Consider the following 27,174-nt stretch of genomic DNA (forward strand, 5'->3'; position numbering starts at 1 on the left):
ACCTGGGGAAGACCTCCCTTACTATGAATTTCGCAGCTCTAAACGCATCAGGGTGTGAACAGGGCCCTGCTTCAATCCACCTAGAAAATGGACATACTACTACAATCATATACCTATTGCCTTGACAGATGTTGATCATATCAACATAGTCAATGTGAAGGTGCCGAAAAGGTCCTTCTGGCCGGGGTATTGTACCTCTTATCACTTTTAGAGTATGACCGGCCGTAAACTGTTGACATGTGAGGCAATTGCTGATAAAATTTGACACATGGGAGGTTAACTCGGGACAAAACCAATCTTCTCTAATTCGTGCTGCAATTATTTCCTTGCCTGTATGGGCAGGGTGATGTAATTGGCTCAAGGCGGTATTTAACAGTGCCAACGGTATTACAACTTTCCCAGTGCCACCCTGGCGCCATAGTGCGTCGGTTGGTGACATTGTGCATCCTCTTTTCACCCATACTTCTTTTTCGGCCATTGGTGCAGCCGCTTGTAGCTCCATAATCTGTGTGGCTGGGAGATGGGTGTACCCTTCTCTTATTAACATCTCCCTCGCTATTCCCCTCCCTCTCCCTCTCTGTGAGTCTGTGGGGTTCCATATCTCACCAAAATATGCAGCATATTTCGCATGTGCGTCTGCTGCTGCATTTCCTTTTGAAACGTAGTCTTCTCCATTGGTGTGTGCGGTGCATTTTACTAGGGCTAGTTCTTGGGGGTCGTTTATTACTTCAATTAGTTCAGCCAACAAGAGGGCATGTTGTACTGGAGTGCCATCAGCTCTCCTAAACCCTCTCCTTCTCCATTTTGATAGCCCTGAGTGGACAGTGGATGTAACATATGCACTGTCGGAATATATAGTTACTCTTTTATTAAAACTTTCCTTTAATGCCAATATTAGTGCAACGAGTTCCGCCGCTTGAGCAGAGTAGTGCTGTGGTAATTGTACACACTTCATAGCCACGCACACCGGCGCCTCCATCATTTTTACTACTGCTGCCCCAGTCCTTCGTATCCCATCTCCTTGATCAATAGTTGATGACCCATCAATAAACAAAAGCTCACCTCCCTCTAGTGCGTTTTCTTCAACTTTCCTAGTACATGAGTATATTTCAGTTACTTGGGTGCAGTCGTGGGCGTAATCTCCCTCTTCAATTACTTCTGCTAGGAACCTTGCAGGGTTAACCGTGCTACATCTAACAATTGCCAGTTCAGCTTTAGACAAAATAATCTCATAACCTGATGCCCTCTGTGTCGTTAATGTGGACTTAGGTTTATTCAATATCGCAAATAGTGCATGTTCCACAAATAGTGTAGTTGGACACCCCATAGTTATTGCTGAAGCTTTTTCTACTGCAAAAGCAGCTGCAGCAAGACCTTGTTCACAAGAGAAGTGGCCTAACATTATAGGGTCTAAGTGACCGCTGTAAAATGCTACTGGTTTATAGCCCATGCTAGTTTTTTGGGCCAATACTGCTTTCATCACTGCTGAGTCGCAATGTGAAAATATAAAGAAGCGCCACTCATAGTCTGGGGATGCAAGTACTGGAGCAGTTGATATCGCGTCTTTTAATTCGTCAAATGCCTCCCTCATTTCCATAGTCCATCCCAACTTTTTCTCCCCTTTATTTGCTTCCTTCAAACCCTCAAGCAGGGGTCCTATGTATGAGCTGTAATCAAATACCCATGCTCTACAGTAGTTGCACAGCCCCAGAAATTGCTGCAGTTCTCTCACAGTCTGTGGCACGGGAGTGCTTGAGATGGCCTGTGCTCTTTGTGGTGCAATCCTTCTTCCATGTTGGGATATCAGTTGACCAATGTAAAGTACCTGTTCCTGACAGTATTGTATCTTTTCCATGTCTACCTTGTACCCCTTTTCTGCCAGTATCGTCAACATTTTTAAGGAGTCCTCTCTACATTTACTTTCGTTTGTGCTGCAAATTATTATGTCATCCACATACTGTAACACTGTGCTTTCCACCTCAACGTTACCCAAATCCATCTGTATTACTCTATTGAAAATTGAGGGTGATTCACAATACCCCTGTGGTAATCTGGTATGTTTCCACTTTGTATTTCGGTAAGTGAAGCTTGTCAAATCTTGTGAGTCTGGGTGTAATGGTATTGAGAAAAAAGCATTTTTAAGGTCAATCACTGTAAATCGTGATGCTTCTGCTGGAATGCCACACAATATTGTGGCCGGGTTTGCTGTTACTGGATACTCTGCTTCTACTATGTTGTTCAAGGGTCTGAGGTCCTGTATGAAGCGCCAAGACCCCCCTTTAGCCTTGCGCACCGGGTACACAGCTGTGTTACATGGTGATTCTGAGGGGACCAATATGCCATTGTTTATAAGGGCCGTTATGGTTTCATATATGCCCTCATCTGCCTCTTTTGACAATGGGTACTGTTTAACTCTTGGTAGTATGGCACCTTTTTTCAATTTTATCCTTACACCCCCTATGCTTTTTATGCATCCCACGTCATAAGGGCTTATAGTCCATAATGATTTGGGCACCTTTGACATATCCTCCTTAAAAAATGGGACTGGGGTGCCTGCGGGTGCCTCAAGTGCCATTGCAATTTTCTGTGCTACTTGTTTGTGAGCCACTCTTAGCCATATTTCTACACTCATCATGAACACCATTTCATTTTCTTCCTTTTCTTCTGAGAACAGCTCTTCATCTGACACCTGGGTCAGCCTACATCCCTCTGCTAGTGCTATCACCGCCCTCCATGCTCTCCCTTCTTTATCTTGGGCGTGCACAGCAACATAATCAGCTGTTGCAATAATGCTCTCAATGTCCACTACAAACACCTTCCCTTCTAGTTCATCAACTGGTGTTTCTGGTCGGAATAGATAGGCTGCTGGTCTCCTCCATATTTTCCCTTCTATCCCTGGCATCCATGCAAATGCCATGTCAGTGCCATATTGGAATATCTCGCCATCTACTGGCTCCGCCCTAATCGCTGTCTTTCCACAGTATGCTTGCAAAATCTGTCGTGCTGCGAGCATGTTAATCCCTGGAGTAGAGCAAATTATGCCATCCTCTGTAAAGGAGATCGTCATGTTCAACCTGTTCATTATGTCCCTCCCCAGTATATTTACTGGTGAGGCACTATAATACAAGAGTGGAACTGACAGATCATAATCTCCAATAGATAAGGGAACATTATCAGTAAATGGAACCAACCCTTTAGCCCCAGAAAATCCTTGGGTGTTCATGGCTTCGCCTGACATCTTAAATTTACCTTCCCTTATGCAAGACCGGGTTGCCCCGGTGTCAACAAGAAATGATAATTTTTTGTCACCTATCGTTACCTCTATGCGTGGTTCCTCCGCACTATTAGGTGTTACTGACAGGATGGGACACACCAAGGCCGTCTGTGGGCTGGCCTATTGGGGGTACAATGATTGGCCATTCCCTGTGTAAGGGTTGTGTCCCAACACCGTCACCCCACCCAATTGTGTTCGTTCATTTTGGGGTGGTGGTTGTATTAACGCTACTTGTTGTTGTGGCGGTGGCAGGTACTGTGTTATTTGTTGTTGTGGCAGTGAATAGGTTTGTGGCTGTTGTGTTGTTTGTTGTTGTGGGTCACTCCCCTTTTGTGACGTCTGCTGTTGTTGTATGCCCTGCTGTTCTTGTAATGTCCTGGGTTGTGCTTGTTCATTCCATGCTGGTGTTCCTGGCCTGACCCTACATGTACGTGACATGTGTCCCAATAGTCCGCAGCTCCAACACACAGGTGGTTCCCTGTTTTGCCATGGGAAGCTCCCTGTGTTGTCCTGGTATACGGGTTGCCCTGTGGGGTAGTTATTTCTTAGTCCCCCAGCCTGTTGTTGGGTGTTATATCCATATCCTCTCCCCCTCATAAACCCTCCTCTCCCTCTGTTATAACTATAATACCCAGTTCCTTGCATTGGGTACCCTCCTCCCATGTTTGGTGCGTGTAATTGCAGAGGCGGCACTTGCTGTATTACACCTTGTGGAGGCGTTATTTGTGCGGGATCTTGTGCAGCCACTACTTGCGTTGGGCTTTGGGCCATTGGTGTGGGCGTAGTTATTAGTGCCCCTTCCATTGTGTATTTAGTAAGTTTTTTCTGTACTAATTTGGCCTCTTCTGTTTTCCTATCCTCTTCCTTTTGTTTCATTTTTCCTTGCCATGTTCTGCAGTGATGTACTATAGTCAGTTGTATTTCTGGCCATGGTTTTGCTTCCATCCCCACTACTTTCTTTAGTTGTTTTTGAACTCCTTCTGGGAGCCCTTGTACTAGTATATGATAAAATATGGCTGGTGTTTTGTCCCATTGTTCTCTAGTTTCCATGCGCCACTTCTCTTGAACATCCTGGATATAATCAACAGGATCCTCATTTTCACCCATCTTACGGGAAGTAATGGCTCCTATGTCTGATGTGTCTGGGTACTGCACTCTCAGTGCCTGCCATAGCGCATGTCTGCAGTTTGCAAATGGTGCCCCATCATGCGATGTGTTCGTTATTGTTACCCCATGGAATCCCGCTCTTTTCCAAATGTCATCCGCTCTATCCCCTAATATTGATATTAACAGGCCCTTCACATCTCCTACTGCTAGTTTCTGTCCTGCGGTGTGTTTTTCCATTTCATATATCCACTTACCCGCACCTCCACTTAGTGATGGGAGCCTACATTTTATATTTTCCTTATCCGTATGTTTCCAAGGTACATACTGTGGTCTAACCCCTCCTCTCTCCAGCAGTGGCATTAAATTCTGTCTTGTTTCACCCTTTACGCTCCATAATGTTGAGTCTTCACACCCCTCCTCTTCCCCCATTTCTTGTACTACTTCAAATTCTTCCTTACTACCTCTGCTCCTACCTCCCTCTTCTTCCTTTCCCCTTTTTTCATCATTTCCTGTGTTCAATATGGGTATGTTTATTTGTCTGTCTTGCCTGCGACTAGGGAGGTCCCTAAGCCGACATGCATAAGGTGTAAGTTCATTCATGAAGGGCGCGAGCTTTATTCTGTGCAGAGAGCGCGCGGTAGTTGAACATGTAGGGCGTGACGTGGGAGGGTGCGATGGTGATGTGGGTGGCGTGGTTTCATTGGTTTGTGTTTCCCCTATTCTTTTCACTTCCTCCTTACTTCTCTCCAGCTCCTCCCATCTTCTACTCATCCAGGGCGAATCTATGTTTGTTCTAGTAAGGTATAGTTTATCTAAGCTTTCCCTTTCACTCTTCCTTCCATCCTTCTCCACTCCTCCTTCCTCCTCACTGCAAAAATCATTCATAAATGGCACCCCCCACTCTGCCTTTTTTCCTTTTATTGTTACTGTTTTTAAGTCTATTAGGTCTCTTTCTCCCTTTCCGTTGTTACCAACTGTCCCCCTTTGTGCTGATGTTGTTGCTACCTCTCTACTTTTATATACATCTCCCCATCTTTCACTCTCCCAACCCCTCTCTTCTCTTCCTCCTTCACTCCTCTCCTCCATTTCCCTACTATTTTCCTCCCTTTTCCTTTTCACCTCCTCCATTACTTCGTTGCTCATCTGTTCCAATATCCTTTCATCCTCTTTCTTCCTTTCCCATTTCACCCTTTCTCTTTCTACTATACTCTCTATTACCTTCCCCTCTTCATATTTCTTAGTTGCCTCTGATATTATCCTCCTCCTCCATATTTCCATTTCTTTTTCCTTTTCTTCTTCTTCCTTCTTCTTCTCTCTCAGCACTACTCTTGATACCCTATCTGCTGCTCCTTTTACCCTTTCAGCTTCTCTCTTTTGTTCCTCACTTCGTTCCCTTAATTTTTCCAATTCGTCCTTACCTTCTTTCCTTTTCCTCACTCTCTCTCTTTCCTCCCGCTTAAGTTGTTTGATCAGTTCATTCTGCTCATCCCTTAGTTCTGCTAATCTTTCCTCCAAAATCTCTTCCTTCTGCCGTAGTAGCTCCTCTCCCCTCATTTCACTCTCTCTGGCACTATCCTCGTTTGTTCTCCTTACCGCCTCCCTTTCTTCTCCAGTTAGTGAGCCTCGTAATTTCAACAATATCTGTGCAGCTATCCACTCATCGTTTCCTATCTCTACAGTCTGCTCTTCTCTAATCCTCCTGTCCCCCATTGGTATCTTCCCATGAGCCACATATGGTGGAGGGCTGTATGCCGGGTTTGAGTATCCTTCAGCCGCCCTTAACTGTCCTGTTATTTCTCCTAATTCTCTTAAAGGGTACAACCCTCCTCCCTCTGTTTTCACTCCCGGTGTTATGGGTATCCCATTGCTCGGTTCCTTTTTTATGTCGTCTGATTTATCAATCTTTTCTCCTCCCTGTCTTTCGTTCCCCCTATTCTTTGTGCTTTCGCACTCCTTTTCCCCACCCGTTCCTTCTTTCTTAATCTCCTTTTCTTCCGGTGTTTCCCCCATAGTGAACATTCCATTTGGTCCTGGTCGAGACCCCTGGAACATCCTCCATAAGTTAAACACCTCCACATGGTTTGCCAACTTCTTCCCCTTGTATGTATTGTGCAGATGGTTCAGTAGTGAATGTTGGGCATATGGATCGAAACTACCATTAGGCGGCCATGGTGTTAACATTTTGTTATCTGTCCCCTGGGTCCACTCTATGCTGTACTTAATTAACTTCTCCCTATGTGGTGGCAGTGTGGTGCATATGTGCTGTAGTGGGGTTGTGAGGGTGTTCCCCCACCCTCCCGACCCTCTCCCGTATGACATAAATTCACTCCCCTTGTTACCCTTCCCCTTACTAGCAGTTTACGATATACAACCTTGTATTGCTTACCTCGCCCCGCAAGTGTGGGGACTTTCGACAATCCTTTTGACAAATTATGCAATGATAATAAATATAATGTTATATTATATTCCTTCCCCTACGGCCCCCTGCGGCCGAAGCGCACGCAGCCCCCTGCGGCTGCGTACCCCTTACGATGATCTTATACAGTCGTCCTGTTTCTCCGTTCTCCTCCCCCGTTTACACTTGCCGTGGCCGGCGTTCTCCGTGCGCAGCCACGCCCCTTTCCCCTTTTTTCGATCCACTGGTTTATAGTTTATCTCCGTACCAGCTCCTTTATCATGCTTCTCTTCCCCACCACTCTCAAACCCAAAATTCCTTGTGCTCGCGATATCCTATTAAATCCCTACTGGTGACGTCACCGATTTCTTCGAGCTACTGGTATATTCTTGTTATGTTTTTTAAGTTCAAAATACACTTGCAATCTACCCCGCTAACCCTACAGCTGTCTTCCTGTCTCTCCTGGAACAAGGTAATCTCATCAATAATATAACCGGACTGCGCACGCTGCGTCGCCTCGCGTGTGATACGCCCCTTAACAGGAGGGCTTAACCAGCCAATTATCTTCCGTTTTGGGCAACTATGTAACTAGCTACCGCCCACAGGGAAACGTCATCTACCTATCGAGTTTCTTGCTCGAACAATAGGGAACCTCATCTACTCATTGATCAATAAATGTCAAGTCGTAGGAAACCACACACACCCACCCTCACACTTAGTCGCAATTTAGACCATCAGGGTCTTACGAGCGGCTGCACGTGATGTTTTCGTGCCCCGCCCCCCTCTTTCGCGTAACGTTAGCTGACTGTTACGAGCGGCTGCACGTGATGTTTTCGTGCCCCGCCCCCCTCTTTCGCGTAACGTTAGCCGACTGTTCTCGCACTCGTTTTCCTATCATTCATTCCATTAGCAACACTCAGTTAAACCTTCGCCGCACATCTCTACAAAACCTCCCCCCTCCCTTATTTACTTCCTCCCCCTCCCTCACAATTTCGCATTGCTTGTTGTGCGCGTCATGCTCACCAAGTTCTCTTGATGCAGGGCCGCTCGACTGCGTGCACCCTCCAAGCGGCTCGCCACCTCCCCTCGTCTGGACCACGTCTGGACACTCGCCGACCGCGGGCGGGATACTTCTCAACCGGCTCCCGAGGGCCAATATCCGGATTGCGCTGTCCGGTCTTCTCGCGGCTCCGCGATGGTCCTGTAGTCCTCAGAAGGGGGCAACGGCAGAGGGGGCCGCGCCGCCGGGCCTCCTCGCAACGGGAGTGCCTGGAAAAACTAAAAATAAAAGTTGATCTTAAACAGATCTCAGCAGTGCCTCCAACTTGTCGGGGGGAAATTCTGCCGGGGTCGGCCGGGCCGTCCGCAGACCTCCGGGCAGGGAGGCCCCAACTCCTCCCGTATATCCCAGATGAGATAGAGTATGAGACACACACAAGGAGCAAGGCGACTCTGCTGTTTATTTATACAAAACGGCAGGGATGGGTCAAGGAGCGTATGCGTCCGTCCTGACACACACATAATCGTGGGGCTCGCAGGCCCTTTTTACTGCATTATGACGCGCTACTTGCGTCACTTCAGAAAGTTAACAAAAAACCTATCGCCACTCTTAATTGGTTGCTCGAGTGGTAGGGTTAGTATAGTACACATATAGAGAATGATATTAGTGGACAAGGTGTAGTCAGGTGGTATATCTGGGTTGTCCCTATAATTGGATACATAAGAATTGTTACATGAAGGCTCCTGAGGATTGGCTAATGTTACTGACGTCTGAGATAAGAGCCCCATGTTCTGATTGGTGCATCCGTGAGCTCCCCAGCCTGGGACCACCGTTGTTCCCAGCTCTCGGTGTACCTGTGTTTGCAACAATGTTTCAATATGGGTACGTGCAGACAATGTGAGGATTTATTCATAGGTGGAAGGCTGACCGCTCCCACTGTAGCAGGTGTCCATTGAGCCTTTCAAGTGTCTCGGCCTGTGTCTCGTAGTGAGGGACCCAGACGCCTTTTCTCTCCTGGGTTTTGGCATCTCGTCAGATTCGGCTTGGTCACGTGAGGCGGGACCGTGTTTGAGGCAGAATTCTGCACAATTAATATTGGTTTTCCACTGTGTGTCTGGTTTAATTTGTAGATATGACTTTAACGTTGGTACGCGGAGTGCGAGGTTGCAACATCGTGCCTTTGATGATTTGTTCTTGGATGTGGGCTTGCAACATTGCGACCTTGGCTGGTTGCTCCATCGGGTTCTTTCTGCAGGATCAGCAACCTGACTCTTGCTTTGTTAATGTCCACGGGAGCTCTTGTTTGAGGCCTACTCGGGCCTGGTGCTTAAATAGTCTGTTTGGTGCATAGGTGCTTTAGATTATAGTAGCATACATTTCCATGACCAGTATCGTGTTTCCATTATACCTCTCATGGTGGTAACGGGTTTCAAGGGAAGCGTGGGCAAGCGTTATAGATGAGTTCATGATGCATCTTGCGTTTCTGCATTCTGAAAGCCTATGTAAAAATAATAAAGATGCACGTCCGTGAATATGCCTGTCGCCTACGTCAGAGCACTGAGTATGTTCTTCGTGTAGATTGGTGTGGAAATGTTAAGTGTGTATACTTGTACAGATGTGCTTCCCGTTGTCTAGGTCGTCATGGCATCTCTAACGACGTGTGGTTTTTAGTCTAGCTGATCCGAGCCGCAGGTGTCGGCATGGCCAGTGCGGGCTGTTGGGCAGGCAGGTGGACACATCCGTATGTTCCTGTACCAGGGTACCTGGTCGTCTGGTAAATGGACAAACTCTTCTCGCGGCGGGTGTCTGGGCCGTGACCCTCTAGGCCAAGCGCGAGAGGTGAAGGACGGGAGCCTGGTCTTCCATTCTCCCACTTCAGAGGGGTGGTAGGGGTGGGGAGAGCACTAGTGATGTATGCAGGGAGGGGTGCAAGCAGATGAGACAGAGAGAGATGAGACAATAGCAGACGATTGGACAAGACAACAGGCCCTCAGACCATGGTAGAAAGTTTGCTAGATGAATGCTTTGCTAAGAAGTCAGATACCGGAGAAACACACCTGAGAGTCCTGTATAAGGAGGAAAAGGCCTTCGTTTCACAAAGCAATTTTAAAAACTTTCACAATGTAATTTTTCAAATCCCGGAGAAACACACCTAAGTCAGAGAGTCCTGTACAAGGGGAAACAGGCCTGAGTTTCACAAAGCAATTTTAAATACTTTTGCAATGCAATTTTAAATACTTTCAGATACCGGAGAAGCACACCTAAGTCTGAGAGACTTCTATGTGGCAGGGTTGTCAGGGTAGAGTGCAGGCTCTATTCCTAACCAGGGCCACTCCTACCTTGCTTAGTTGCTGCTAGTTGATGGCTGGCCACTGGTTTCCCCTGCTGACACCTGCAGACACTAGCTGGCGCCGCCTCTGTGGGAGCCTCCCTTTGCCTTGGGGCCCTCAGCCACCGGGTCTGCCGGGCAGAGGGCTGCCCTGGGAAGGTCACTAATGACCAGTGACCAGACCAATCAGAGCTGGGTGGTGGGAAGGGGGGCAGAAGGAGGGAGGGAGGAAATAGGAAGTGGGAGTCGGAGGGGATAGGGAAGAAACAGAGGCACAATGGGGTTGGGGGCTCTGAGGCCACACAAGTAAAAACAATTGGAAAGGTACAGGAGGGTCAGAATTTCAAAACACTCACCTCCGACGCCAGGGGACAAAGAGGCGAGCAGGGAGTGGAGCCGTACAATAGTATGGTTCCACCGGTCCAGGAAGGCCAATCAGAGCTGGGTGCAGGATGGGAGGCAGGAGGAGGGAGGGAGGAACGAGGAAGTGGGAGTCGGAAGGATAGGGAAGAAACAGAGAAACAAACAATTTTTTGACTTTAATTCTTCCTTGTTGTTGGCAGAATGACATAATTTGGGTCTTTGATGTGTTTATTTGGAGGCCATTTTCCAAAAGATAGGCTACGAAAGTATTCACTCTTCTTTGGAGACCAATTGGGGTCTTGTCTAGAAGGACAAGATCGTCCGCGTTGATCATCCAAGGAAAGGGTACAACGTTCAGAATCGGTGAGTGTGCTCACACTTACTTTTGGCTGGCATTTAAAGATTAAACAAGATTGGCACCAGGGGGCAACCTTGTTTGAGGCTGTTCCAGGTTTCAATTTACTCAGTGATGGCACCCGCTGAGTCTCACTTGGACAGAAGTGCCTGAATAAAGTTAACAAATTGCATCCACTAAGTCAGGAAGGTAGTTCCATGACAGGAGCTTTTGACACAGCTTTCCTCTATCCACACTGTCGAAAGCCTGTTTGAGATTTATAAAGACCATGTAGGTTTTTGGTTTTGGATTTAATTGCTTCCAGTTTTAGTAGAATGAGAAGAAGCAAGTTGACATTTGTGCCAACTTCCTTGACAAAGCCTTTCTGTCTGATGTCCATCCTGTTGTTTTCTTGTGCCCAGATGGTCAGGTGGAGGAGAATGACTGAAGCAACATTTTTCCAACTAGGTCCTGAAGTGCAATTGGACAATAATTTACTAGTAGGGATTGATCCCCCTTCTTAAAGATCAGCACTGATAGCGAGTCTTTCCATGATGTTAGTACTTGGATCTTTTTTTCAGGATGTTCAGGAACAGTGGTACACAAAAATCCACCCAGGATTCATGATTTGATTTTAAAATTGTATTGTATTTATTTATATAGCGTGCCAAGCCCTGGGGCATCTGGGCACATTTCTCACAGGAACATAGGAAAGAAAAGAAAAGAAGTATTTACAGTTACATAGTATACATTTGCAGTTACATATCACCGCATTTACATATGACAATATTTACATATGTCCTTGGAAGGGTAATGACTGGTTGTTAGTACACATTCATAATGAGCCTGGTTATTTAAGCATTTGAAGGTAAGAGATAAGGTTTTAAGTTGAATGCTCTGATTGATTTAAAGCCAACGTGAGCTGTGTCTTAACTCTGAGATGTGAAGTGATGTAGGAAAGTTAGCTGCTGCTCTGAGGGCATTATTCTGAAAAGTTTCTAGCTTTTTTGGGTTGTATTGGCTAGTGCCTAGGTACAGGGTATTGCAGTAGTCTAGTTTAGTTAAAACTAGTGCCCTATCTATGGTGATGCAATTATTTGTGGTTAGGAATGGCCTACATGCGTGGATAAGCTTGCAGGTGTAGGCTGTCGAAGCAGCTCTGGCGTTGATTTGTCTTTCTAAGGATAGAGAGGAATCAATGTATATACCTAAGGTTTTTACATCCTTAGATACCTCGATGTTGTTGCTGTCAATACTGAATGAGTTGAATTGTTTGTCCAGACTGTTAAGTCCAGCTTGCATACCTACAAGCAGTAAATCATTCCTATCATTGTTAAGACAGAGTCCATGTTTAGCCATCCAAGCTTGAATGATTAGGTAGATGTAATTTAAGCGTTTGGAGTCAGTAATATAGTCACCTGTAATGGGAATAAGAATTTGGGTGTCGTCAGCATAATTAGTGTATGAGACACTGAAATGGTCTAAGTCATCGAATAGAGGCTCTGTATGTATGTTATAAAGCATAGGGGAAACGCAGGAGCCCTGGGGGTCCCCACATGCTCAGGTATAGCATACGCCTACGGAGCAAACACTCTAGTGTTTCTGTTGTTGAAGAATGACTGATTCCAGGAGACAGCATCATCAGAGTAGTGGGCCACCAGTGAAAGGTGGGTACAGGGAGTTTTGTGGTCTACCAGATCAAAGGCAGCTGACAGATCAAGTAACGGAAGGAGGGCCAGGTTGCCTTTCTCTTTTATAGGTTCTATTTGTGTTACTAGATCTAGCAGAGCTGTTTCCGTGCCATGCCTTGGTCGGAAGTCTGATTGACAGAGCAAAATAGGTTTTCAGTTTCCAAGTGATGCTGAATCTGAAGGTAGGCAGCTCTGTCCAGGATTTTAAGGAGGAAGGGCACTGTGGTGAATGGTCTGTAATTAGTCGGGGTATTCGGGTCCAGGGAGAGTTTCTTTAAAAAGGGCAGGGCCCAGGCTTCCTCCAGGTTGGTAGGTACTGTATTAGTTGCAAAAGAGGCATTTATGAACAAAGTGATAAAGGGTGAGAGATCCTTCACTGACTCTTTGACAATTGTTGCTGGGCAGACATTGCCCAGACTTCTGGATGGTTTTCAACTTAGAATTGTATCCTCAACTTCCTTAGTGCCCAGTGGGGAGAATGTGAACAAGGCTTGTTGCTCAGGTAAAGGTATTTGAGTTGCGGGTTGGAGTAAGTTAGTAGCAAGGCTAGCTTTTTTAGTCTTAATTTTAGCTTGGAGGAACTCATTTCTGCCAGAGAGGGATTTTTGGATATTATTGCACAGTGTGAGGTCTTTGGTGCAGGAAGTGGGTGGTGTGGTAGGAGAGTCTAGCTCTCTGAGTATGCTAAAGAGTTCTTTCGTATTGGATTTGGCTTTCCTGATCCAGTCGTTATAGGAATCGCATTTTTCTAAGAAGATTGCTGAGTTGTAGATAGACGTGTGTTGGTTAGGCCATTATTTCCCGAGCTCGAGAGGATTTGAATTGAATGATTAATGATCGAATTTCATCTCTGTCGAAGTCTATTTTCCATTTTCTTGGATGTGCCAAATTTAGACACTCCGCCTTTGTTGGTCCTTTTGCGTATAGGATAGAGAAATGGGAGACCCATGCCTCTTCTGTATCCGCTGTAGTTAGGAGATGACATTGTTGTGTTTGGCCATTTAGAAGCACCCATAAGTCACAAGTATTTTGTTTAGCCAAAGGCTTAAGCATCATTTAAGAGTTCCATTGGACATATTGGGCTTTAGAATTGCGCAGCCAGTTTTTGTATTTGTGTTTCCTTTTTTTGACTTGTGGGATCTGATCCCTTAGAGGGAGGGCCTTAAGTCTTTTTAGATCTGCTCGATAAGTTTATGTGATTACCACCAAATCTTAGTTGTATCTGTGGTCATTCTTAGAAATTAATTTGGGTCTTCGGTCTTACGGTAACCTATATGGAAGAACAGCCCAGTAGTAGTCTAACGGCAGAGATCAATTTTCAAAGTTTATGACAACCTTTGATGTTAGTTTGAGAACGTCCTTGGAGCGGATTCTGAGGCTATTTTTCCCATTTGATTGGTGTAATTTGGGGAGGTTGACGCGACACCTGCCATGTTGATTTCCTTTCTGAGTCAAAGCCACCAACCGATGATCACTATTTTCCTTGGGATGGACCATCAAGAAGGCCAACAGTGGAATAGTTTCAAAGGAAACAAAGATGTAATCCAGATGGCCTATTGATTTGCCTCTTTGTCAAGTTGGCACCTAAGGCCAGTCCTGAGGAAACTGACAGTTCAACATAAAAATAGAGCAAGCTTGAAGAAATCCGAGCGTTCTTCTGGAGTAAATGGTGTGGCAGTGAGACACAATTTTTCCCAAAATTAGGAATGTTTAAGTCGCCAAACAGCAGTATATCAAAATGTTTAAAACAGTCGTTTAGGTCATCTATGGTGAAGAGTATAGTTTCAATAAAGACAGAATCATCAATCCCCTCTGGGTTCCAATATGAATTGAAAATTGCCAATGGTCTTTTCTTGCTCTCCTTTGCACCGTTCTAACCAGAATCACGATCTGGGTAAAAGAGTTTGGGTTCAACACTTCCAATGTCTTTAACCCATGTGCGGATTTGACTAAAGTCAGTAGCCCTGTAGATGGACATCCACATTGGCCTGAGAGGGCAGGATTCATGTGTACTATATAGCCAGCACGCAACGGGAGCTTTTGTAGCCAAGTATCCTGGAAGCATATAAAGTCGTGGTTTATTAGTTCCGCATTTCCCTCCATAAAGCGGTGGGTCAAACAACTTGCGTTCCATGAACAAAGCCACAGCGAAGTGAACACTTCAACTCCTTATTGCTAACATACAATTGGTGATGACAGCATAGATTGGCTATGATGGTCAACTTCTCTCTATCTTAAAATTGGGAGATTTCTGTTGTCATTCTTGACATTTATGCCAGAATTTGGATCCAATTGCTCAAATCTTACAGTTAGATGTTGCTAAGATTTTCCTCCCGTGACAATCAGGTCTTTCATGTGAGTGGCCACTGTGGTCCTCACAGTCTCCTCCCAAAGTCGCATAGTCATCGCTTTTAATAGAGTTAATTCTAATTTGGCTGGCATCTTTATTTGTACATCCTGAAATATTTGACTCTTCAGATTCTTTGAGATTTTGAAACCCAAGGGCAAAAAGGCCTCACTTGTCTCCAACAATGCTGATTTAACTAATGGGGAAAAAAGGAGCAAAATCACCCAGTTTTTTCTATCTTCTTCCACAAAATGTTCTATTTTGATATCGTCCGAATCAATGTATCTTAGTTTCGGTATATAGTGTAGAAGCTTTAGTACATTTGCCCGGTTCAAAATCAAACCATCCTCTGCTCTCAAGAAATGTTATATCACAACGGTGGCTGAGTCTAGGGTGTTTATAGGGGGATTGAAGAAAAGCCCATTTGCCACAGCATTGTTTGCCGCAACTCCAGTTTGATTGTGATTAGGACCTGTCTCCTGTTTTTCCAGAGTTGTGTGGTTTTTGGTCCAGTGTCATAAAGTGGGAAACCCGCGAGGCCACCAATATGTCCCTGTTTACTTTTTTGTGCATTGTAGCCAGGAGACACAGGTCAGCATCCTGTAGTTCTTCATCTGTCTCGGGAGGATAGCTCAGGGGCAACGTGCTCTCCTTGGAAGCTAGACGACACGGAGCAACACATTGGTTCGTTGCCTGGGTCCGCACTTAGAAACCCCTGGGTATTAAGAACATTATAAATAACCTATCATATCATATCAATCTGCGATTTCTTGAACTGAGTTTTCTATGGCATCCTATTGATATTCTTCTTTGTCTATCTCCTCCTACATGTAAACTGAAAGGTTCATTAGAATGTTCCTTTGGTCCAGTTCAGAGGCATTCATGGTCCTGGTCACCAAGGATTCCCTTGACCTTCCTTTTTGAGATTTCCTAGTTTTGGCTTTCAACACTGTCTCATTTATGGGGTAGGTCTGCTTCGCTGGTGGCGTTGTAAAATTGCATAGAAAGGCTCTAGAACTGTTTGAATTTGGTTTAGTGCCGAGAGGTCAATTTTTCGTTTTCCTCTGTAAGGTACTTACAGCTTTAGATTTGTTGAGACAGTTGTCGAACAAAGCGAAGATTTGTGGCCTGTTTTCTACCTCCCTAAGACTACTTCTACACTCCAACTGGATCAGTGATGACTGGTTCTCATTTGAATTCTGGCCCACCAGCTCTTTCCCTGTTTTCGTCTCCTGGTCATGAGACAGATCTTGAGTTGGGATCCTTGGTTCTGCGCAATGAATTCCTTGATGTTTGGGGTGATTGTGTTTCCTCCCCAAGATTATTTCTACCCTCTGAGGCTTTTGGTTGGACAGTGTCTTGGGTTACTAGGATATTCCCGGGTGTTCCCGGGTAGGTTGGTCAGATTCTCTTTTTTTTGGGTGGTCTCTCCGATTGAGGGACTCTCATTGTCCACGCTTTTGCCCTAGGCAGATCAGAGATGATGGTTTCTACTTGGATTTGCATGGTACGTCTCTCTTGTTGGGAGAGTTTCATCAATTCAAGAATTGAAGACATCATGATTGTTTTGTCCGAGTGCTCGCCTCTCGCAATGTCAAACAAACAAGCTTGTCACTGGGCAGTTGTTTCGGCCTCTCTATCAAGGCAAGATTGTATTTTCGTGGCAAAGGTTTCCAAAAATTAATCATTGCCAGTAATGTGGACTGGTCTTTTACTGCATCACTTATTAGCTTGTATAATTTCATGAAGGAAGCTAACCACACAGTTATGGCCACCATAACATTATTTAAAATTTCCATCATGGACTACGGGGTGATGGATTGGCCATCCTCTTTTCCATTCAACCTTTGCTGGACATAGGCCTCAATGTCTGAGTCATCCAAATAGCTATCAGCTGAACGACTTGTAGTTTGCCATTGCTGGGTGGGACCCTGTGTAGACAGAGTACCATCTAGAATGGAATCTGACAACCCAGGTGGAGAATGGTCAACTCTCACTCAATGTTGATGGGCCATCGCAATCTGTGCAGTTGGTTGGTGGATCCGGAGGGACAGCAGGGACTCTCCCTCAGTTGTGGATCTTGCCACCAGCATATTTCTCGATGGTGTCCATGGAGGTCAGTAAAGTTACATCTGGAGGAGAAGTAAGGACCCTTCTCCTCCAGATGTAACTGGGTACCCTGTTTCAGTTGATTTCCAAACATGTAATTTGTTCTCATTTTATTGTTTATTAGGAATTGAATTTCCACAACATCCTGAGAGCGACACTTCGCCAATTCAGAGGAGGGGGGGCGCCTTGGACAGCTCTTTGCCTCGCCTTGGTTTGGGGGGCTTCTGGATGTGGTTTGAAAGGAGCTGGGATTTCCCCATATAAAGATGATAGTAGGAACACAGTCTTTTCCGGCTCATTTTTGGACCTCATGGACAGAGCTGGAGATATCAGGTAATAAATTCCCCACACATAATGTCCCCATAAATAATGTTGCAGTGAAAGGCCATTGCCAACATTATATATGGTGACATTATGTATGGGGATGCGTGACAGGGAGGTCCCCTGCTCCCATTTTTTAAAAAAAAGAAAAAAACAGGGGTCGTGGGGGTGTCCCCTGCATGGTCAATGTAATAACGTCTAATTGCGACCCAGGCGGTAGGGAGTTAATGGCGCCAGTAGAGCTGCCGACGCCATTAACCCCCTACTGCCTCATTACGAGGCCTGCTCGCAGGTCCCGCTAAGGACGCCTGGTAAAACCTGCATGCTATCCCTCACAAATGGTAGTAGGTGTGGGTTGGCAAATGCTGGAAAAACACAGGGTTTCCACCAGGAAATTGGAAAGCAGTTTCTTCACTAATTTATATTGCTTGCCACTCTCCTGTCCCCCAGAACCTAAATGTCAGCTTCACCCTCGACAATTCAAAGCAATATTGTTCCCAGGGGTCACTATTACTATTCCTTTCCTGTACTCTCTCCTATCCTTCCTACTGTACCACTACAATGCCAATTTGTCGGTTGTACCTCCAACCCACCTAGGCATCCTTAGCGGGTCCCGCGAGCAGACCAGGATGCTAGCAACAGGCCCGTCATTAACGGGCCCATTGTTAGCATCCTCCCCATTCCCATTAAGCCCTATGGGGACTCAAATGGGAATGGGGATGTGCCGGGTCTGGGTTCCTTGAATGGGGAAATACAGCACCCTCCAAGGTCAGATTGGCCCGATATTTCCCCATTCAAGGAAACCCGGACCAGGTATCCGGTATGGAGGTAGCCATGCCGCTAAAAGCGACATGGCTACCTCCATACTCGTAATGAGGCCCAGTGACTTTTTTGTCAGGGGACATTTTTGCAGGGACATTATTACATGGAACTGGGCCGGACGGGTCCCAGGGTGGGAGAGTGAGGTGGACGTGGCATTGTGCAGACCTGTCTCCCTTAAATCCCCTTTACTCACTTTACAGGTTACCTTATCACTACCTGCAGGTGGGGATTTGGTCGAATTTTGATGGCTAAGTGACTGTGTTAATGTAGAGTTGGAAGGCCACCCCCCCCCATTGGTGAACTGTGGCTCGTGGGGTCACCACTTTGGTCCCACTCATTAGAATGCCATTATTATTGCCCACTCCTATAGTGGGAATTACAAACTACACCCCCATCAGTCTTGCTCTAGAGGAATGCGATTGTTCTGCGTACTTATAGCACAGCAGGCAGGGGGGACACAGTTTGCATTCACTCTGTTGCACACCTCACAAATAGGAATGGTAGGGGTGTCTTCCTCATCTTCCATCTCACCCTCCAGGTCCCTTTCTGTAGCCCCACTCTTCTTCCAAGAAGTAGATGACGCAGTGGATTTTGCTGGTGTCAGCATAGGTGGGTGTGTTGCATCTAGCCTATGTACCTTCTGTCTCGTTCTTGAGCCAGATATGTCCATCTGGCTGACTCAATACCGAGCTCACTCAGAGTTAATTCCAGTTAACTCTGCACCAATCAAAGGATGCATAGGCATAACTCTCTGGTCAATTTAAATTTGGCAACACAACTGTAGTAAATTGCTATGTAAATGTAGCAGTCAATCTTCTCTTCCAATTGCCACCAATTGTTCATAACATTTATTGAAACAGCTCAGAACAATTGTTTTTGCAATTGCTTGTCCTTCTTAGAAATGCCACAAATGATCCTAACAACACTTACAGTGTGTCAGGTATAAGGCAAAAATTGGACTACTGTACAGGAATGGTAAAATGTACCATTACGCACAGGAAGATCATCCACAATAATTCCTAATGTACTTACTAGAAGTACTGGAAACCAAAAGCATCCCTATGAATGAACTCTTACAGATTTCATAAACATGGACACATGCATGCACTCTGTGCAACCATGTTTCACAAGAGAACCTCCCTAATGAACAATTTGTGAATGGATCCAGACCAAATTCTAAATCCATTCCATTTCACCAGTTTCTGTAAATGTAAATAATAGCATATTATGCCCTTTTTGTAATTCAGACAATCATTCCAACATACAAATAAAAATACAAATAAACTCACATGGCCAATATGTGATACTAATATTTCCAAGGTACAATGCAGATGGTACCAAAAATAACTGTAAGATTACAGGCTTCACACGTGGCCAAGTATTTCTTGACAAGAAATCCTTCACAACAGTAAGTATAGTCTACCACACTGGTGCTGCAACTACTTCAGGCCACTATACTGCATATGTCAATAAAATAAGTAGTTTGTTCAATGTAACAACACCTCTGTTAATCCAAAATATAGGTTACCAGCAAATCTAGCAAATGCCTTCTTAAAGTTCCTTCAACCCAAATGTACTTACTAAACTGTAGCACAATAAACAGTTAGAATACGCCAGCTGGTACCCTTCTTTGCAATACCCTTCAAATACACCATCTCAGATCTTGTTACTGCAAAACCTCTTGTAAAGTCTAATATAGTAATAATATGCCAACAGGTATCTAACTACTTTAAACATTACCTTAATTCCAACACACTTCAAACAAACATACTATCACACTTACACTCACATAATTATAATAGTTATTTCTTAATCCTCTATGGATTTTTTTCCCAATGACCCAATGATTATTTCATGTCAAAACAACAACAATGTAGCACACACTGATGTTGTACCAAACATAGTAGATAAAATGTACTGTTTATGAGGGTCAAACAAATTAAATGTATATGTTAAATAATTGTATTCAACTAAAGCTTTTAGACTATCCAGCTTAACAAATTATGCTGTTTTTTCACAGAAAAAGAATCACAGTTTCCAGGTTTATTACTGTATGCAACTAGAATTAAACCATTTAAAAAGTATGTACAATACACCTCCAAATAACAAGACTCGCCATGATCCCTCTGCAATCCAAAAGATGTCAGCGAACACCAAAAGTAACCACGGACTCAGCAGCACCTGCACACCTTTTTTCATCTATAAGAACAGCAGAACAGCACCATGTCAACTTTATTGCACTCCTCCCACCCTGTCTAACCTTCTTTTGGCTACTAAATAACTCCAAATGTGTTTTCCAGACTTTTTCCTCACTGCAGTATCTGCGGCCAGCAGCATTGTCCGTTGACTCGGCGGCACCTGCAAGTTCTTTTTTTCACATATAAAAACAATGCCATATCACCTTTATTCCACTCTCCCAGCCTTATCAGCCCCTCTTTCAGTCACTAAATAAACTAAAAATGTGCTTTACAGACATTTTGCCAACCGCACTGTGCGTGGATACAACATGGTGACTGTTTCAAATATATGACGACCTCACACTTTTCAACATCTAATCAGCGGGTGCGATGTCTGCTAACATCACACAGTTTTCTGATTGGTTCAGAGTTGTCCTCAGACCAGACCAAGATATCACTCATTTTTTTTAACCTAATTTGTGGCCAATTTTTTTAAAAAAACTGCTGGATGGATTTACACCACATTTACAAAAGAACACTTTTGATACCAACCTGCTGCTCCTGGCACAAATATGGTAACAATCCATCAAGTGGTTTGGGCTGTAGATGCAAGCATCTTTTTTCCATTGCATCTATGAGCATTTCCACACATGAGGGGACCATATACTTTTTTTTACAATGTTTGTTGAGGATTCGTAGCAAGGCGTTACATTTCTAAGCCACCCAAAATGTGCTCTTCCTATGAGTTGAGCAACTTAACCATAACTACAGGGTCGCTGTAATATATATAATGCTAGTAGGTACACTAGTCTGAAAGTGTCCACGTACCCAAGCATTCCATTCACCAGTTCCTGTGTTGTAGTTCCACCTACTGGAATTGGAAAAACCCTTTACATCAGTGATGGCTGTTGTATTCTTCTTTCCGACAGAGCCCTCATATTCAATCATCAAACAGTACATACAGTCTTCTATTCACCCATGAGAACCCTGGGACAACTCACACATTGATGAACAGGAGCACATGAAGCTTAATAATTTCCGGAAAAATTGACAGAAACTTCGATAAGCTACACCATTCGGGCATATATTGGAATGGAGCACTAGGGAGGAGGCTGAAGAAAGTCATGAAGATAGAAGTAGGGAGTATATCAAGGATGGGGAAGAAGACAGGAGAGAGTGACATAGGCTTGATAGGTGTGGAAGCCAGCCCAAAGAATGACAGGGGAGAACCTAGGTGGGGTGGAGGTACAACCAGACAAATCGGCATTGTGGTGGTACAGTAGGAAAGATGGGAGAGAATACAGGAAAGGAATAGTAATAGTGGCCCCTGGGAATAATATTGCTTTGAATTGTGGAGGATGAAGATTGCATTTAGGTTCTGGGGGTTAGGAGAGTGGCAAGCAATATAAATTAGTGAAGAAACTGCTTTCCAGTTTCCTGGTGGAAACCCAGTGTTTTTCCAGCATTTGCCAACCGACACCTACTACCATTTGTGAAGAACAGCATGCAGGTTTTACCAGGTGTCCTTAGCGGGACCCGTGTGCAGACCTCGTAATGAGGCGGTAGGGGGTTAATGGCGCCGGCAGCTCTACTGGCGCCGTTAACCCCCTACCGCCTCGGTCGTAATAAGGCCCACTGTTTTTTTTTCAGAGACATTATTACATTGACCATGCAGGGGACACCCCTGCAACCCCTGTTTTTTTCTCTTTTTTTTTTTTTAAATGGGAGCAGAGGACCTCCCTGTCACCCGTCCCCATACATAATGTCACCATATATAATGTTGCCAATGGCTTACCAGTTTCATGTTGGAAACCCTGTGTTTTTCCAGCATTTGCCAACCCACACCTACTACCATTTGTGAGGGAAAGCATGCAGGTGCATATTCTCCAGGAGATCCCTGGGAAGCGGTTCCTGCTGTATAAAGGATTAAAATCAGAAGACCCGAGCACACAGAAAAAGGAGACAAGACAGCAGTGTGGGGACATTTACATGAACCAGGACTGTGAGTAACTGTCTAACTAGCACGTTCTCTGGAGATAGAACGTGGATTGAGACTTTCAAACTAAGAGTAATTGAACCCGAGGGGAAGCCAGACTGTGGCTGTTGAACATGTTGTGCTCATTTTTGCCCAGTCATGTAACTATTCCCAATGCACCTTTTAACCATACTTCTTCATCTCTGGTGATGATCCAAATCAACTCTGACACTAGAATGGGGAAGCCAAGATGGGAGGGACGGTAACTATACACTTGTGCTAGACAGCCCAATGTGCTGATGTAACTTACATTACATACATTTATGATATGAGGCAGAGGAAGAAACAATACTTTGACTTTGCCCAGAATCAGACTTCTTATTACCTGAATTGGTGGTGGGCATTCACCAAGTTCTATTGTACAATAACTAATTTGTCAAAAATGTATGTTATTCCCTACCAAAAAAAAGAAACATTTTCGGTGGGTTGGATCTTAATGAGCATACATCTATCGATAGCTATCAAACATATACAAAATGTTGTGATAGTTAATTTAAGAGTATTTGGGCCTCATTACAAGTTTGCTGGTCCGGTAACAACAGTGCCGGTAAGCTACTGGCACTGTTGTTACCAGACCGGCAAACTACGAGGTATCCGAGTGGGTCCCTTTCAGCCCGGCAGGTCTGACCCGGCACCATCCGGCCTCCCCATTCCCATTGAATCCAATGCAACTCAAATGGGAATGGGTACTCATATTTACTGGCACCCGTGAATGGGTAATTGCCCATTCCCGGGCATCGGTAAATTCATGACTCCGGCGACAGCCGTGAAGTATTTACCATCACGGCTACCGCCAGGGTACTAATGACCCCCTTTATGTGTTTATCTCCTGCACATGCTCTTCAGCAAATAAATATACCATATTGCCCCACTTCCAATCTTTGAAAAGAATATTATTTTGCAAGAGTCAAGTTAAAAATGTTTTAATAATCATATGACTAGTGCATGTATTGTTGCCATATTAGACTGCATCTTGACTTGTTTTTTGTATATGAATATTTGAACATTCAGCAATAAAATTCATGATGGGATTTTCTTTTCAGATACATGGCCATCATTGATCCACTGAAGCCCAGGTTGTCGGCTACGTCCACTAAAGTGGTAATTGGGGCGATCTGGATACTAGCATTTCTGCTGGCATTTCCACAATGCCTTTACTCCAAGATCAGGGTGCTGCCTGGCAGAACACTATGCTTTGTAGCCTGGCCCGGAGATGAAAAACAATTCACGTAAGATGTCTTTTTTGTTTCTATTTGTCTGCTCCAGGTAAAGTTCACATGGAAGTCACTATGATGTAAAATTAAGTCTGATTCTATTGATGAAAAGCCAAAGAAAGTAGGTACAAGGGAAAATAATGGGAATAACAGTTTGAAACAACATCTTCATAAGTGTGAAGATCACAAATAATTTGATATGCCTTTTAGTTTTACAAAGCATCACTTAATTTGGGGTCATTGTGAGTTTTGTTTCACGTGCATTCACATTGTTGCATGATCAGCTGTAAACGAAGCCAGCATCCTATGATGATTTGATGGGAAAATATCACCCCCCATTTGAAAAATATAAAGATCCTGACCATATTAATTGCAAATATTAACAAAAGAGGAAGCTATTCTATGTTCCCAAGGTATAAAGTAACCAGACCAGTGAGGTGGTGGTTGCCAGAACAGTCAATCCACCATCATAGTACAATTAATACCCCTTGTTATGAAGAGTTTGTTAATCCTGTCCTCTGTATAATATACTAACTTAAAATGTGTTTGGTTAATGCCCATTGTCAAGTGCTCAAGGCAGCTGAAACCGCAGATTTGATAAATGTGTTTGATTTAGTCTATGGACTTCATTACAGGTTTGGTGATGCATTAAAATAGTGGAGGTAATTCCATTACTGACACTTTTCCCGCACTGCCAAATTCTAATGGTGACCGATTTACCTCTGGTGGAATTACCTCATGGTAAATCCACTGATTTTCAGCGGAATATTTGAGGAATCACCTCCAGCTTGTTGATGGAGGTAAATGGGCCACTTTACCTAAAGAAATTGGCAGATTTACCACAGGTTATTTCAGTGAGTGGTAAATGCACCAAAAATCCCCATGGAGTCCTAACAGGGATTTACCATCACTTGTAATCCTATGGTAATACCATGGGAAAAAGTGGAGACAATGGTAATTGAGTGTGGCAGTATTTCAGTGAATTTACTGACAGAATACCAACAAATTTGTAATGAGGCCCATATGTTTTTTCAGAAATCCTTTTTTAGTGAATATTCTTGTTGTATCTTAGATATTTTAGTCCCTCATGGATGCTCACTTGTAGATACATATATATTAATTGACACATCTTTGTTAAAGGGACGTCATGTTTAAGCTGCACTAATAAAAAACAATGAAATTCAATGAAAAAAGTTGTTAAACAGGAAATATGCGCATCTAAAACACACAATTAATTTGTATACATGATAATAAACTCTAATTTTATTGTCATTGTCTATTGATACTCTTTCTTTCCTTTTTACTGGAGTTTCACGGTATGTGCCTGAGATTCAAATGCATTGTATCTCTTTATATGTATTGTTTGTACAAACACAAGTCTGTAGTAAGTCTTGTATTGTTAGCTATTAATTTCAAGTTCACATAAGACAAAATTCTGATAGCCTTAAATTCATTATTTTACTGACCAATATTACCAGGTTACGAATACTGTACTTTTGTGGTGCACGCTGCACACATTTCCTTTGTGTAAGTATTATTAGGTTGTTTTATTAACAAGAACATTTTCTTTAAATTAGCACATTTTTCAATAACTTAAATAGTTCATGAGAGGTCCCCGATCACCCATCATACATTGCTACCAACATTGTACACACAACCCCTTCTACTGTCTTTTCATCAGAATTAATTTGACATGTGATGTCATCAGTGATGTAATCAATGACATTTGTGATGTCATCTTTGATGCCCTGGGTGTTAGTCTTAGCAGTGCACGGTGGTGGTGTGGGTTATGGTTGCTTTGCTTACCATAACAGGTGAATTTCAAGGGTTTGTCGGTTTTACTTATAACCATAACATCCCTTTAACAATATTTTTTCATTTAACTTCATGGATTTTTGCTGGTGCAACTTAACCATGATGTCCCTTTAACAATCTTTTTTCAGTGAATGTCATAGGTTTTATTATTGCAGCTTAACCATAACGTCCCTTTAACAATATTTTTTCAATGAATTTCATGGGTTTTTACCAATGCACCCTTATTTTCTACAACTTCCTAATATAATACTTACCCCCAATATAGCAGCATGTTCAACCAATGTACACAGTTTTAACTTGAAAACTTGGCATTACCAACCCCCTAACAAAATCTTTAACACTTCTGTACAGTTTTTGCAACTTTTTCAACTGTTTTTGTGTTTGCCGATGTTCGTGAATATCTGACGTAGCCACAGACTTTCCTGACAGTGTCACATGACCACCCACATGCAGGTGGCATGATTGCTTGTCCGCAAACATGCCTGCACTTTGAGAGCAAGTCTGTGCTTCACAAACAGTTTGGAACTGTATTTTTAGCTGCTCTCAAAAGTTTTAAAGTGAAAGTTTACCCTTGCACAGCTCCTACACATATTCTTCTCCATCTGCAATCCAGGAAAAAGCACATCCTTCGAGGGAATATTAGCAGAACTGCTATTTATCTTCAAAAATGGCATCAGCTATTGCCATCCCTTCTCACCAGGAGCCTTCACCACCACCACCACCAGATGGAAGGCCTACACAATGGAAGAAGCGCAATCATGCAGAAAACAATCAAGAGGACCAAGAAGATGAAGTAGAAGAAATGGCTACCTCTAGCACCCAAAAAAAAATCATGGGTGCGGCTGTTCTTTACCACCGTTGGGGGAGTACCAAAGGCTAAGTCTACCAATGTGAAATGCATGAAATGCACTTAAGCGAAAAAACAGGTACAGTTAGGAAAGTTGGCCACAGGGTACAGAAATTGGCATAAACAACACAAATTGGGCAGACATAATTCGAATTGGCTATTATTGTTTAGTTGGTTACAATCCCATTATAGTAAAATATTTTGGTCCAAGTTCAATGCCTGTAAGAAAGATACATCTCCCACAAAATTAAACCCAATCCCTGAAGTAAAATGTCTAAACTACATTGCAGAGCTGTACTATGACGGGGATGTTCATCAAAAAAAGATTTTAAGGAAGATACCCCACGGCATTCGGAACGGCTAACTGAGAGATAGCCATGATAGGAGGACACTAAAGACTGAATCCATAGGCTGACCAAGACGGGAGTACCTGGACGACTCATCAATAGAGCCTGGCCCTGAACGACACCTAGTGCCAACAGGTCAATCTCACAATAGATAAAAAGGCAATAGGGAACCCTCATCCTCAGCTCCCAAAATAGAGGGCTAGAAATTAGAAATACCTAATCACATTATACAATATTCATCGAATACAGCTGGGACCATGCCGCACCATCACACGCTACAGCCAGATAGCCAGTAATAAATCAGTAACAACCCCACCTACAGGAATACAACTTAAATTAGAACCAGGATACACAACCCACTAACTCTACTTTCAACCCTCTGCATACCTCACCTATCCAAAACTCACACAACCATCTTTCACCCAGCAATCTGCATGCACTTTACAACACTGCATCAACAACATACAAACACACAAACAGCACCAACAGCGCACAAGGTCTTGCCCCGTCCAATACTTGCACCAAAGCTCAGCGCAACAGTGTATACTGAACTGAAGCCGCCAACAGCACACCACCTCTTTGACTCTCCTACTCCCTCTCCACCCAACAAACCCTACCCACCCTCCTTCTTGGTTACAGTTCCGCCA

At 43.9% G+C, this 27,174-nt stretch overlaps 1 protein-coding gene across 1 annotated transcript in view; it reads left to right on the forward strand.

Moving 5' to 3' along the window:
* Nucleotides 1-27,174, forward strand: part of TACR3 (tachykinin receptor 3) — a 1,544,685-nt gene that overhangs the window by 807,854 nt on the left and 709,657 nt on the right. Inside the window, exon 2 of the mRNA XM_069630967.1 lies at nucleotides 23,348-23,533. Within this exon, the coding sequence (XP_069487068.1) occupies nucleotides 23,348-23,533 (186 nt within the window). The remainder of the gene's footprint in view (nucleotides 1-23,347; nucleotides 23,534-27,174) is intronic.

This window comes from Ambystoma mexicanum, chromosome 6q, assembly GCF_040938575.1.
Source record: "Ambystoma mexicanum isolate Mex_15411 chromosome 6q, UKY_AmexF1_1, whole genome shotgun sequence".
Lineage (NCBI taxonomy): Eukaryota > Metazoa > Chordata > Amphibia > Caudata > Ambystomatidae > Ambystoma > Ambystoma mexicanum.